The 15,557-nt window shown below is 37.8% G+C and overlaps 1 protein-coding gene across 1 annotated transcript in view; it reads right to left on the minus strand.

Moving 5' to 3' along the window:
• Positions 1–15,557, minus strand: part of ptpn18 (protein tyrosine phosphatase non-receptor type 18) — a 172,338-nt gene that overhangs the window by 3,631 nt on the left and 153,150 nt on the right. Inside the window, exons 13-16 of the mRNA XM_039774583.1 lie at positions 11,835–12,223; positions 10,447–10,499; positions 6,832–6,859; positions 6,045–6,137 (exon numbers count right to left, since the gene is read on the minus strand). Of these exons, the coding sequence (XP_039630517.1) occupies positions 6,045–6,137; positions 6,832–6,859; positions 10,447–10,499; positions 11,835–12,223 (563 nt within the window). The remainder of the gene's footprint in view (positions 1–6,044; positions 6,138–6,831; positions 6,860–10,446; positions 10,500–11,834; positions 12,224–15,557) is intronic.

Raw genomic sequence — 15,557 nt, forward strand, 5'->3', positions numbered from 1 at the left:
TGAAACAGGAACAGCACGGTTATTTATTGTAGCGGGATTTGCCACTCTCTTATACATAGACACAGCAGTCGGGCAGGATTGTGACTACAGTTAGGTCCATAAATATTTGGACAGAGACAACTTTTTTCTAATTTTGGTTCTGTACATTACCACAATGAATTTTAAATGAAACAACTCAGATGCAGTTGAAGTGCAGACTTTCAGCTTTAATTCAGTGGGTTGAACAAAATGATTGCTAAAAAATGTGAGGCAACTAAAGCATTTTTTTAACACAATCCCTTCATATGTCTACAAAGGCTTGTTCAGATTCAGAGGCTTGTTCCTTTCTTACTGCATCAATAAACAGCTTGTCTTCCTCTTTATCCGAGACATCACACACTGCATGCACGGGTTTACCTTTCCCAGTCCTGCAAACTTTAATGAAGTGGTTCAATTTACCACATTTTTTACACTGTCTTCCTTTAGCTGGACATTAACTTTTTCCACCGTGTGCTTTGTTTCCACAGTAGCTGCAATTATGAATATGCCTGTATGCGTCACTCGCTTCATATTCTTTTGCTGCCTTCTCAATTGTGTAATGTGTTTTTTGTTCAGCACTCTTTGGAGCTCTTGCTTTTTGTCTACATACTGCGTTCACAGTCAGTTCGCATGAGCCACTCGGAGTACATGCATCATAGGTTCTCAGCTGTACTTGTGCCATCTCGGTTAGCTCAGACCCGGCACTTAAAAGTTTCTCTCACACTTTCGCTGAGTTTGTGCCAAACACTATTCTATCCCTGACCATCTCATCTTCGTTTGCATAAGCACAGTCCTTCAGCAGCAATTTTAACTCCATTAGAAACTGATCAAAAGTCTCGTTTATACTTTTATTTCGCGAGGCAGCCAACTACGTGGGAGGCGTGGTGATGGGTGATGCAACTCCGCCTCACACAGCGACCAAGCTGCAGGCCTATTTGCCCCCTTCCTGATTTCTTATTGTTTTGCATGTTTATCACACAAAATGTTTCTGATCATCAAACACATTTAATCATTAGTCAAATATAACACAAGTAAACACAAAATGCAGTTTTTAAATGATGGTTTTTATTATTTAGGGAGAAAAAATCCAAACCTACATGGCCCTGTGTGAAAAAGTAATTGCCCCCTGAACCTAATAACTGGTTGGGCCACCCTTAGCAGCAATAACTGCAATCAAGCGTTTGCAATAACTTGCAATGAGTCTTTTACAGCGCTCTGGAGGAATTTTGGCCCACTCATCTTTGCAGAATTGTTGTAATTCAGCTTTATTTGAGGGTTTTCTAGCATGAACCGCCTTTTTAAGGTCATGCCATAGCATCTCAATTGGATTCAGGTCAGGACTTTGACTAGGCCACTCCAAAGTCTTCATTTTGTTTTTCTTCAGCCATTCAGAGGTGGATTTGCTGGTGTGTTTTGGGTCATTGTCCTGTTGCAGCACCCAAAATCGCTTCAGCTTGAGTTGACGAACAGATGGCCGGACATTCTCCTTCAGGATTTTTTGGTAGACAGTAGAATTCATGGTTCCATCTATCACAGCAAGCCTTCCAGGTCCTGAAGCAGCAAAACAACCCCAGACCATCACACTACCACCACCATATTTTACTGTTGGTATGATGTTCTTTTCTGAAATGCTTTGTTCCTTTTACGCCAGATGTAACGGGACATTTGCCTTCCAAAAAGTTCAACTTTTGTCTCATCAGTCCACAAGGTATTTTCCCAAAAGTCTTGGCAATCATTGAGATGTTTCTTAGCAAAATTGAGACGAGCCCTAATGTTCTTTTGCTTAACAGTGGTTTGCGTCTTGAAAATCTGCCATGCAGGCCGTTTTGCCCAGTCTCTTTCTTATGGTGGAGTCGTGAACACTGACCTTAATTGAGGCAAGTGAGGCCTGCAGTTCTTTAGTCGTTGTCCTGGGGTCTTTTGTGACCTCTCAGATGAGTCGTCTCTGCACTCTTGGGGTAATTTTGGTCGGCCGGCCACTCCTGGGAAGGTTCACCACTGTTCCAAGTTTTTGCCATTTGTGGATAATGGCTCTCACTGTGGTTCGCTGGAGTCCCAAAGCTTTAGAAATGGCTTTATAACCTTTACCAGACTGATAGATCTCAATTACTTCTGTTCTCATTTGTTCCTGAATTTCTTTGGATCTTGGCATGATGTCTAGCTTTTGAGGTGCTTTTGGTCTACTTCTCTGTGTCAGGCAGCTCCTATTTAAGTGATTTCTTGATTGAAACAGGTATGGCAGTAATCAGGCCTGGGGGTGGCTACGGAAATTGAACTCAGGTGTGATACACCACAGTTAGGTTATTTTTAACAAGGGGGCAATTACTTTTTCACACAGGGCCATGATGTAGGTTTGGATTTTTTCTCCTAAATAATAAAACCATCATTTAAAAACTGCATTTTGTGTTTACTTGTGTTATATTTGACTAATGGTTAAATGTGTTTGATGATCAGAAAAATTTTGTGTGACAAACATGCAAAAGAATAAGAAATCAGGAAGGGGGCAAATAGTTTTTCACACCACTGTATGTACGTAAGTATGATTCAGTTATGACTGTTACACGTAGAATTACGAAATGAAACCTGCTTAACTTTTGTAAGTAAGCTGTAAAGAATAAGCCTGCCAAATTTCAGCCTTCTACCTACACGGGAAGTTGGAGAATTGGTGATGAGTGAGTGAGTGAGTGAGTCAGTCGGTGAGGGCTTTGCCTTTTTTTAGATGATATCTTGTCATACAGAAGCCTCGTAACATTGTTGCTTTCAATAATAGATGATCTTGGTTCTATTTGTTCCTTAAATATCCCTTGTAAATTCTGTCTTTGATTGATTTTCCTTCTCCTATTTCCAGTTCTGGGAGAGTTCTGGTTCCTCTGTCATTGTATATTTTTTGTTTTTTCTGGTGTTCCTTCACTTTTCTCACTTCATCTTCCTTTCCAGATTTGATCAGATTCTGCCTCATTGGAAGGTTTGATCACAATCGTCATTCATGAGCGGCTGTGCTGGGAAAGCTCCATGTTCAAGGGGTGTGCTCTGATATACTAGAAGGCTTTTGTAAAAAAATCACCTCCACTCACTTTAGATTTCTTTGTGAGATTTTTAATAGTTTGAATCGACCGTTTCACAAGTTCATTATTGGGGAAAGTTTGAACTTGATGCATTATGTACAAAGTCCCTTTCCGTGGTACATTGTTGCTAGATACTTCATTTGGCACTCCATGTCTGGAAAAAATATCTTTCAAACATTTTGTTACTGCTTCACTATTTGTGGAGACTTTTGGTTTATCATTTTTGTACTCCTTCACTGCTCAGAACAGGTCCTATAAATGTTAGTTCCTGTATTCTTATCATAAATTTTTCTTTGTTTAACTCTACATTTGCTGCTGTTTTAGCATCCAATACTTTCTTCAGGCTTTCATCATACTCCTCTTTTGAAGATCCCCATTCATTTCTCTAAGGAGCATCTAACAACAATAATGCTGAACATAAACTAACATTAGGGAGTGTTTGAAAACTACTTATTCTGACTCCTACAGCTACTATGACTTTACATTTTGAGCTGTGACAGTCACCAAAATTTGAAAGAAATATTTTTTCATAAATTGTTCTCAAATTTTGATTGCTAGTGTATTTTGGTCATAATTAATTCTGTAATTATGTATACGTTATTCTTGTTATGCTTTAATTTTGCTGGGGCTTCATATTGTTCTCTCTCCATATGCCACCATTGTGTGGTCTTGTTGCTACCACTCAACACTTTTGGTTCTTAGGGGTTTTTTTTTTGGAGGTTGCAAGGCATGAGGCCACTAGCGCAAGTTCTGCAGCATCCAAGATCGTGCTTAATCATTAAAAAGGTTTGTGTGCATTTTTGGTGTGTTACAGGTTATGAAATATAATGATTCACATCTGGACCAGGAGTTTGGATTCGTGTTTTGGTTTTGACAATACTGCAACTGAATTCCAGGCTTTTGAATTTGCTTTTTTGATAGACTGATGTTCATCACCTGGTCCTTCCTTTAAACCAGATAATTAATTATGGCTGGCAGAACAGATAGACAGCGTAGGCTAAATAATCATTTTTCTTCCACAACACTTCAGCATTAACAGTTGCTGCATATTATATAGTTCTAATTGTTGCTGGTATTAAAAAAAAAAAAAGTCAACAGATACAATTACTTCCTTAGAAGGTTGGCATCCTTCAACATCTGCAATAAGATGCTGCAGATGTTCTACCAGATGGTTGTGGCGAGTGCCCTCTTCTACGCAGTATGTGCTGGGGAGGCAGCATAAAGAAGGAGGACACCTCACGCCTGGACAAACTGGTGAGGAAGGCAGGCTCTATTGTAGGCACGGAGCTGGACAGTTTGACATCCATGGAAGAGCGACGGGCACTGAGCAGGCTCCAGTCAATCATGGAGAATCCACTGCACCCACTGAACAGTGTCATCTCCAGACAGAGGAGCAGCTTCAGCGACAGACTGCTGTCGCTGTCCTGCTCCACTGACAGACTGAGGAGACTGTTCCTCCCCCACACTATGCAACTCTTCAATTCCAAGCGGGGGGATAAACGTTAATATTATACAAGGTTATTGTCTGTTTTTTGCATTTTTATCACTCTTTAATTTAATATTGTTTTTTGTATCAGTATGCTGCTGCTGGATTATGTGAATTTTCCCTTGGGATTAATAAAGTATCTATCTATCTATCTATCTATTTTAGATAGTTTTCCTTAAGACATAAAATGTTGGTAATTATAATGTTGCAGTTAAATGTACAAGTATAAGGTACAGGAAACCATCGACTAATTTTTGAAAATAAATTTAAAAAATCAATAACAATATAAATAAATAAAAACCTGTTCATGGATGCTCCATCACTGCCATCACCGTTCACAAATGCTAATTACACACAACTGGATTTCTTTGAACTATTGAAATAAATCTCTTCTCCATGCACAATTTTATTTAGTTTTAGTTTAGTTTTCATTCTTAATAAAACTTTATATGTTAAATGCCTGCACACCAATGTAGTAAAATCTTTAAATTAGTTTTAATCATGGGTAAATGAAATATTACTAGCTATGTTTTTTTCCCATTAGAAACAACAACATCATGTGTTGGGGAATTCCTTTTTTGTCACAGAAGATATGACAAAGTAGTTGTGTCTGGGTGGCTGTGTTTTTTTTTTACCAGATCGTCTTGTAAAGCACTTTGTGCTACATTGTTTGTATAAAAATGTACTATACTGTATAGATAAATGTTGTTGATGATGAATAAGAAGACAGATGATCATGAAGGACACAATTTGAAAGAAAGTATTCCTTTATTATAAACCTGGACTATCAAAAGTGCAGCCTTTTCTGCTTTACATGTTAAAAATGCAAAGGAATGTGCAGCTGGCCTGAACAAAACTGTGTCCGCAGCTGCTAGCAGCAGGGTTCAGTGGATTTTGAATGTGTCACCCTACTATAACTGTTACCTGTGTTAAGAGTGTGGAAGCTTACAAACCTTTTAATGCTCATAGAAATGTGGTTCAAAACTCAGTTACTGTATGGCTTTTTTAAGATGTCTGTTTTAGTCTGGTCAGATAACGATGAATCATTAGTCTTTTTATAGAGTGTTTTTTTTATCATACAGTTCACTGCACTTCAGATTAGCACACTTTCCTATGGACAAAATGAGTCTGAGTGACCATGTGAAGAAAAGCGCTTTATGAGGACAGAGGTAGCAAATGGGATCTAATAGACTAAAATGTTATAAGTAAGGTGCGACTAAGTTTATAGAGCCCAAATGTGGTATACGTCAGTAAGTTAACTTGGTTGTTTCAATTTACAGATTTGTACCACTGCTCACTGCTTGTGTTTGTATTTGTGGAACATAAACTGACCTCAAATTGAATCACGAAACGCATAGAAATGAATGATGAAACTAAGTGATTGTTACCTTAACAAATGGCTGTGGCTGGCCGCTTTGACCCAGCATCACTAGGCAGCTCATGTCTTAGAAGTGTACTGAATAAATTATACTCACCCATTCCTTTGTCTGCAAATTGACCAGCCATACTTTGGAAAGGGTCAGACACATATTCATAATCCTCATCATTCATAGTCTTGGGATTACCAACTAGAAACAAAAAAATCAAAGCCAGTCAGTGAGACGTACATATCTGCCACTCTCAAATAAGGGTTGAAAGTGACCAGGGTCTTAGCCTTAATAACATACAACAGCACACAAAAATCCCCTATATACTGTACTTGTGAAGTTTCCTTGTTTTTATGCATAGAAGGCAACTGCAGCATAATAAACTTTTATAAATTCTGTTGCTAGAAAAGGAAATTGGTCAGTCAGTTTTAATCATTTAAATGCCTTTTTAGTTCTTTCTCTTTCTTCATTAAGTTTTTGTTGCTTATTTAGCCCTTGCCAACCTAGACAAAATCTTCTTGAAAATGCTTTTGAATGAGCAGAAAGGTAATTGTTCACTTCTTAATACTAATAACGCACTAAAATGTCTGTTTGTTTTCTCAGATCTTATTTTTGAAGTGTATCATTTTACCCATGTTTTCTATAAAGTTTTAAAACAATATGAAACAAAACACGTTTTGTACTGTATAAAGAATGGCAGGGATCCAAGAAAGACACTTTGGCTGTACTGAAAAGTAGATCTATCTACATGGATACAGGTTAGCGTTCTCTTTAATGGCAGTCGACTCCCTGACACAGACAGAACTTTCACTAAAACAAGGAAAACTGCTGCCTAACATCCCAAAGTTAGAAATGAAATCAATATTAACATCAGACTAAAGGCTTGGTAACTTACGTTTTTTCTTCCCTGAAATGTCAACACCCTGAGAAGGGAAAAAGCACATGTTTGGATTAGTAATTAATTTTAGATCATTGTTGAAACAAAATTGAATGACATTTGTGCCACAATTAAATAAAATGGCAATTAAGGGAAAAAAACTCAGTGATATATATACACACACACGAGTCATTAAATTCATAAAAATGTACAGATTAAGTAATTGGGTCATCTAATTATTATGAAACACAAGGTTATCATTTTATTTTGGTCAAATAATGTACTTACTGTACCTTATTTCATTATTGCAGGTTTTACTGCCCTCAAGAATGTTCAAGGCTGGAAGAATGCAGGGGGGCTCCCTGTCCTTTGCGAACGGGTTACTGTAACACAAGCATTTAGGCAGGCAATCTCAAGATTTCCCTGTCAGCCACAATATGATACTATTTTAATATGAGCTTAAGGTGTACTGCGAATGTTCGGACAGGTAAGTGCTCTTCAAGATATTCACATTAATGAAAAGGTTTTCAGCAGTTTAAGATCACTTGTGTTTCATGCCCACACAGAAGGACATCTGGAATTTAGTCAGCGACATTCAGCATTAACAGGTGCCTTTGTGACTTCTTCATGGACACCTTCTGTGTGGACACTGTTCTCAGTTAGACACAAAGTATAATGACTTGTTAGCAATGTAAGCATTTTGAAGGCCACTCATATGTCGAAGTATTTCCAATATATCGCCTAATCGTCTCAAAAATCACAGCACATGTGTTAAATGATCTCTTTCCTCTGTGAAACTAACTGTGATTCCAATACTTCTGTTACTCCGGCTCACTGCCAAGTCTTTGTCATTTGGAATGAAAGTAAAGCTGAAAATGTTTGGGGTCCTACCAACTACAATCAGGCAAAGTAGTCAATAACAAATGAACAGCAATAGGTTCAGCCTGGTGGTCTTGGTCGTCACTGACAAGTGATGAAACCATCATGAAAAAAGCCGTTCTGAGATAAATCGTGTGGCCATTAAATAAGCCATTCAGAAATCTTTAAAATCAGTGCCATTTTGAAATAAAACCTTCAATAATTAAATGTAAAGTAACTACATTATTGAACCAATATAAAATAATGATAATGTATTTAATAATTAGCTTTATGCATTTTTTTTGCAATTTATTGACTCATTTATATATCACAGTACTTTTTCATGTGCTTATTTCATAAGTTGCCATTTTATTTATTTCATTTTGGAACAAATGGTATTTCATTAATATATTTCATTAGATGAGATACTATGCATCTTCTGGGGAAGTGGAAATTATGATCAAAAGTAACAGCAGCTTTTCTGTATTCCCTGCAGCTATGTACTGGTTTATTATTTATAACTTGTTAAATTTAAGTTACAAGGACTGCTGGATGTGAGGCTGTGGTCTTCCTACAATATAAAGGAGCAGTTAAACTTTGTGGTGTGTATTGCTGAAGCCGATTTAAAGGCAGGACCATTGTTACTAGAGAACATACAGTATATCGCATGTTTATATAATACTGTATAATGATATTTATAAAATAAAATTCCTCTAAAGAAGATCCTGCAGTAGTATTCTGTTTCTTTCAGTTACAAGACACAACATCTACAACATTGAAAAACAATGAAACAAAGATAACAAGGATGCTTAAGAGTTTAGTAACATGCAATTGACTGTTCAGGTTTTCATAAACACCGTATTCCATCCGTCCATCCATTACCCAACCCGCTATATCCTAACTACAGCGTCACGGGGGTCTGCTGGAGCCAATCCCAGCCAACACGGGGCACAAAGCAGGGAACAAACCCCGGGCAGGGTGCCAGCCCACCGCAGAAAACACCATATTCTCCAAATATAATAATTGTTTCTGTTAATTCCACACATAGAATTTCTCCAGTATGGAACCTCGGTATTTACTGTTTAATGAAATTCAAAACGAAGGGGGAAACATATTATTACATTATTAAATGCTTGACTTTTTTACATTTTATTGAATTTATTAAAATCAAACAACATTCCATACAAGCAAGTCAAATTTTACAAAACAAGGTTCAAGTCTGTTATCAACCTCCACCCATAAGAAAGAGAGCTAGGCCAACAGAGTGAAACTTTAATAGTAAAAAAAGATATGTATTCTAAATAGAATAAAAAAGGGGAAGAGAATCGGATTCCTCAATTTAAATGCTTATTCTAAGATGTTATTGATTAGATCCTGCCAGGTTTTAAAAAGGTTTTGCACAGATCCTCTAAGTAGTATCTATTTTTTTCTAATTTCAAGTAGTATATAACATCAGTTACCCACTGACTTGGAGTTAGGATTCTTCCAGTTGAGCAAGGTAAGTCTAGGTGCCAATAGTGTAGTAAAGGCAATCACAGTTTGTTTGTCCTTCTCGACTTTAAGCCCATCTAGGAGTACACCAAACACAGAGATGTGCTCGATATATAATTTTGAGTTGAGTAATTGTATGCGGGTGGCATGGTGGCGCAGTGGGTAGCACTGCTGCCTCGCAGTTAGGAGACCTGGGTTCACTTCCCAGGTCCTCCCTGCGTGGAGTTTGCATGTTCTCCCCGTGTCTGTGTGGGTTTCCTCCCACAGTCCAAAGACATGCAGGTTAGGTGCATTGGCGATTCTAAATTGTCTCTAGTGTGTGGGAGTGTGTGATAACACCCTGTGGTGGGCTGGCGCCCTGCCTGGGGTTTGTTTCCTACCTGGTGCCCTGTGTTGGCTGGGATTGGCTCCAGCAGACCCCCTTGACCCTGTGTCTAGGATATAGCAGGTTGGATAATGGATGGATAATTGTATGCTTTGCGCATATGAAGCTTGAGTGAATTCTCTGCATTGCTGCCTTCCACTACTTTTCCGAAATGTTGAGTGAGAGATCCTTTTCCCACTGTACTCTGGGATCATTGAAAGAGAGGGACTTTAAGATGTTTTTATATATTATGGAGATGCTGTCTGAGTCCTTAAGACTGATCAATATTTTTTCTGGAGTAGGTGGGAGGTGAGGGAAGTTGTTCAGGTTTTGTTTAACAAAGTTTTTTTAATTTGGAGTTAGTGAAAGAAATGCGCTGCTGGAAAGTTCATTTTGGAGTGCAATTGTTCATAGGATGCAAAGACATTGTGGTTTAGTTAAACTTGGCCCTGATTCCTAACGGTATTCACAATGTATAAACCCGAGGTTCATCCCCTGCTAGTACCCTGGTCTTTAAACAGTGATAATGTGGTAGTCTCTTGGGTACACAGCAGGCACTTAACATTAGTGTTGGTGTTTTATCAAGTAAACTAGGAAACAATATAAAACAACTAAAGTCTGTAAAATGCATAAAATTGCACAATTGTCATTTACAAAAATCAAGATGAGTCAGGGCAGAATCAACAAATATCATCCTGTTATGTCCAAATATAAGTTAATGAAGTAAAAGTGAAGAAATGTGGACTTAGGTAATAACTGATAGACACCATATCAGTATTATCATCAGTATGGTAATAGCAAAATAATTATTTAAAGAAAATGAAGTACAGAGCTCTAAATACAAGATGCTATTTATTGTTAGGCAACACTAAACCTTGAAATGTGACAATACAAGTATAGACAGACTCAAAGTCATTTACCTCAGAGCTCTGAAGGTTCAAAGGGTTATCATAAACATTTTGTCTGACGACTCCTAGATAGAACACAACACAAACAGGAAACACAGTTACCATAAAATCTCCTCTTGTCACAAACCACATCCCCAAAACCACCATGTTTAAGCTTTAAAATGCAATCTGGGCAGTTGGTTTCAATTGCTTCTTTTTATCATAAAACATTTTTGTGGAGGTTTTAAATGACTGTACTCTTATAGGAAAGTTTAGACTATACATCTCAATATGGTGTGTTAGTTTAACATAAGTGATACTAATCCACCTACAAAGGAATTGCATCTGTTCCAAGGTCGGTTTGTACCTTGTGCCCAAGAAGTATAGCCTGAAATTAATTGTAGGTTGGGGGCTAAGAAAATACAGTCATGCCTATGCTTGTGCCTGTTAATTTGGAGCAATACAAATCAAGTAGGGGAACACAAGTGTCACTTTGCTGAGGTTGTATCCCAAAGTGAATGCCAATGAGATGCAGAAAATCACTGATAAGAGAAGTTTAGAGGTGTTGCAGAAGTGATAAAGGATATCAAAATATTTAAATTATGAAGAATGCACATCTGGATACAAAGTCAGCAGTTGATATTTAATGTTACTAAATGAAAGGGAGTGGACTTGGGACACAACATGAACTTTTTATTTAAATGAAACAAAGGGAATGTTTGACATTACTAAAGGACCATGTTATACAGGTGGACCAGTTCCTGCCTTTTCTAGTCAATGTGCCTAGTGCTTAAGGAAGATGAACACTAGGCGATACTTCGGAGAAACTGGAACATGGCAGCAAAGGCAGTTCTGAGGCCGTATATCACACTGGTAGCACCTCACTAGTGTTTTGGTTTTTTTTGCACTTTATGATGAGCAGGAATCAAACACAACAGTTGATAAATCTGTATAAAATGTGCCAGACTGCAATAACATTATGTAGAAAGTAAATTTACACAAGTCTGAAATACGGGGTACACAGAGGGCCTGGCCCAAGAAATACATTGAGTGTGTAACTGCTGGACAATCCAGTAAAAGTGTAACTTGTTTTCCAATAGTTTTAACGCTTTAAAAGAAGCGATCATTTATTAAAATACAGAAATATAATGTTAAAGGAGATTTGCATTGTACAGCAGTGGAATACACACGTTTTGAGCTAAGGTAGGTATTAGGTTAGGAAGACAGAATGTTGGACATGTCTTTATGGGTCACATTCATGTTGCCTGTTGTAATTTTCTTAATTTCTTCTTACAAGTTACAGGCCAGAAATGGGACATAAAAGAAGTTGAAAGAATGCAGAATCTGGCAAAAAGAAATAAAAAAACAACAGTAACTTCTGTCTTCCACATTAAATAAAAGAAAAAGCAGGCAATACTTACTTCTAGAAAGGTCAGTTCCTGCTTGCTCGTGATTCTGTGGACTTGGAGATGTGAGATTTGAAATCCTCTCATTTTCTCCTTTGTGGAACACAGGATAAAGCTGATCTGAAGGGCTACTGGGTTTTGATGCATTGCTGCCAGAATGTGGTTTGTTTTTTGGCTTCACAGCACTATAAAGGGCTTCTATATTCGGGCTGCTATTCTTGTTCATTTTGTCTTCATTGTCATAATGGTGACTAGAAGAAGAAGGGACCAGCGCACTGGTGGCAGATGTAACATTGTCCAGAGGCTGACGTAATTTATTTTTGTTAACCACAGCATATGTCTCATTCATATTGTTCGTAAAAGGTGCAGAAGAACGTTGTTCCACTGAGGATTTTATTGGTTTTCTATAAAAATGAGCAGGAAGAGGATTAATAAGCAGATGCATCAATTCCACAACTGTTTAATGATAAAAAATTATTTTCTTAAATACTCCAGTTCTGCTGTGTGAGCCTGAGCTAGATGGTCATCATCCCTTTACTCCAAATGTAAAAAAATGTGCAAAGAATTTGTAAAGTATCATTGTTGTATAAACTGCCTTGAGCCAAGACGTCTAACAAATATATAATATTGTTAATAAATAGAAAAAAATATCCCTAAACAAGAGATTGGCAACAGTGATGCTGTAGGGCCACAGTGGCTGTATGTGTTCAATTGAAAATTCCCAGGAATATAAAGTACACCTAACATTTCTAGGAACTATTCATTTATATTTAATGACTTTCCAGCATTGTGCTGCAGGCTCTTTGGTTTATAAATGACTGGAAAACACTCAGACCACCGGTTCTCAAAGAAAGGTGCGCTTCTGCACTTCTTGTGAAACACTGCACCCCAGGTCACTCTGCCAACTGTGTTACCACCTTTGTCATGCTGATCATTTGACCTTTACAATGTGCCATGAACTGTTGCTGCAGTTATTTTCCTGACAGCCATGCGGAGTGACCACACTGCTGCTTGCCGTGTGAAGGACCCAATGCCCAATAAGGTGTCAGAGGAAGCCCAAACCTCCTATTCTTTGGTCACATATCACTTTCTGTTACACTTGAAGTGTACATCTTGTGTTTGTGCTGAAAATGATCGGCCTGTCTGTGCAATGTGTCCCGCTGTCAGCCAAGCTCTCCATGGTTCTGTTCCTGTCACCAGTTTCATTCTTATTATTCCTATCACTTAATCGGCATTTTGCCTTACCTTCGGCAGATCCCGCCCAAATAGTTTGCAAATACTAACAGACCATGCCCATGTTATGGTTTCTTGTCAGCCACGGTATGCAGCTGTGACAAGACTTGCCATGAAAAGGAGCCAAAGCTCAGTTATTTGGTCAAGGTAGTCTGCACCACCAGTTTGTGAGTCATGTTTCATATATTAAGATCTTGGTTCAAAGCCTAGTGATCTGTGAGTTTTTGCATAACAATGAAAAATACAAACACCTATGATGCCAGTTGTCCAAAACATTATGGTGCCAGAAAATGGGGGGCCCTTGTATAATAAGTGTTGTAATTTCTCCATGGTGTGACCCTAATGTATGCAAATAGCCTTAAATGAATGTGCAATTTGCATTTTAATCAAGTCTGAATTGTTTGATTTGTAATTTGAAACTGTGGAGCGGAGCAGTAAATCAAAGAAAAAAAAAAGGTCTTTGTCCCAAACATTATAATGAACACTGTACAGTATATGGATAGATAGATTCTAGCATATACTTTTTATGAGTGACAGGTGCCAACAACAGTGTGATTGGTGCACCAAACGACGCAGTACAGTGTTTGCAGCATCAGTTAATTTAAAACAGTAATGATTAAAAAGTCAAATATAGTGATTTAAAATAGCTTGAGAATTAGAGAGTGTGACAAAATAATTTATATCAGTACTAAATTCATTATTTCTGGCATGCAGAAAAGTCTAAAAGTAACTAATTAGACAAATCAGTGAATGACCAAACTAAATATGCAGTAGCCACTAAGCATATACTTGATAACAAGACTGCATAGGCAGGACTAACACCAAAGTGTGTTACTCTTTTATATACAAACTAGACATTAAGCCTGTTACAATAACGGGCGCTAGAACAGTAGTGCATAAACATTAGTAGGAACAGTCCATATTAAATGGCAAAGGACCTTGACCTCATTCTGTTTCTTGTCTTAATTTTTTTTTTTGTCAAAAATATTTTTGCAAGAAGCCTAAAGTAAAATAATAATAAAAATAAAATAGAAACATATGACAATACAGTAAGTATAATTAATATTGCCTTAGTGTAAACCTTTGTAACAATCTGTAATACACAATATCTGAAGAAGATATTTAGGAAAAATGTTCTATTTTTTTACCTCATGAATTTTTTTTATAAAATGTCATTACAGACAACATTTCTTGTAAACATTCTGTCTGAGTTTGGCAAGAGTTTGCCTTGTTCAGAACCATCTACAACCTTGACAACAACATCTGGAAAACGTCTAACTCTTGATAATGCAATATATAACTGACCGTGGCTGAATACTGGTTCTGGCAAGTAAATGCCAACTTTTTGTAAGGTTTGCTCTTCTTCTGAGTCTTTCTCTTTTAGCATTTTTCTGACGCTCATTTTCTTTTTCTTCAATCGATCTATTTGTTCGTATTTTTTTTTGTCTTTCAGCCTCTCTTTTGTTGATGTTTACTTGTTGAGCTGACCGTTCTTCCAGGAGATGTTGCATATATACGATTTGATTGTCTGTGTCTTTTTTTTTTGGGTGGCATGTTGTTAGTAGATACGTCCGTAATATTTTCTCTTACAGTAATACTGGCTTGTATGTGGCTGTAATATGCGTCACTGTATTGTGTGTCTTTAAGTTTCTCTCGCAGTAATACTGGTTTGTATTTCCGTAAAATGCCTGTAATTTTCTCGACAGTAATACTGGCTTTGATGTCCGTAATATAACTTTAATTTTCTGTCACAACAGTGGGCAATCAGCAGAGTGTCCCCAGCAACTGATGTAATGTGTGGCATGCAGTTGATAATCGTGACTGTGTCGTCTTCCCAGCAAGTACTGTGCAGTTCCCCAGCAAGTATTTTAATCTGTGCTGGCGAGTAGCTGATTATTGTATGTGTGGCGTCTCCCCATCAACAGATTTTACGTGCACGCCCGCGACTACCTAATCAGCACTCTCCCGGCAATTATGTCTTTTATTTGCTTATCATGCGCTGCCGCAGATAGGCCATTCACTGCGTGCCCAGCTTCGAGTGTGTGTGCGACCAAGGTGCCGTGTTCATGGGCGGTGCACGGTGCGATGTCTTGGCCCCGCACATGCGCACTTCACCAGAAGACACACACACACACACACACACACAGACACCTGGACGCACACAGGGCTTTTATTAAAGAGGATGTGGTATGAGCAGTTTCTGCCTGGAAGAAAATAAATAAATAAAACTAAAAAAAATACACACAAAAAATGTAATTATTAAAATGTGCATTTAGTGTAGATACTAAAATACAATAAAAACAGTCAATATTAAATGTGTTCAGGCACAGTATAAATACTTAATCCGGTTTAAATCTCACCCATCATCCTGAGCTAGGAGCGGCTTTGCCAGATTATATACAGTGTGTCCCTATGTCATCTGGTGTGTAGAGGACAGCCTTCAAAAGAAAGTGCAGGAATGTCACTCCACTCTGTAACTAGCTACACTTTAATTGTGGAATTCTG

Source organism: Polypterus senegalus, chromosome 13 (genome assembly GCF_016835505.1).
Source record: "Polypterus senegalus isolate Bchr_013 chromosome 13, ASM1683550v1, whole genome shotgun sequence".
Classification (NCBI taxonomy): Eukaryota; Metazoa; Chordata; class Cladistia; order Polypteriformes; family Polypteridae; genus Polypterus; species Polypterus senegalus.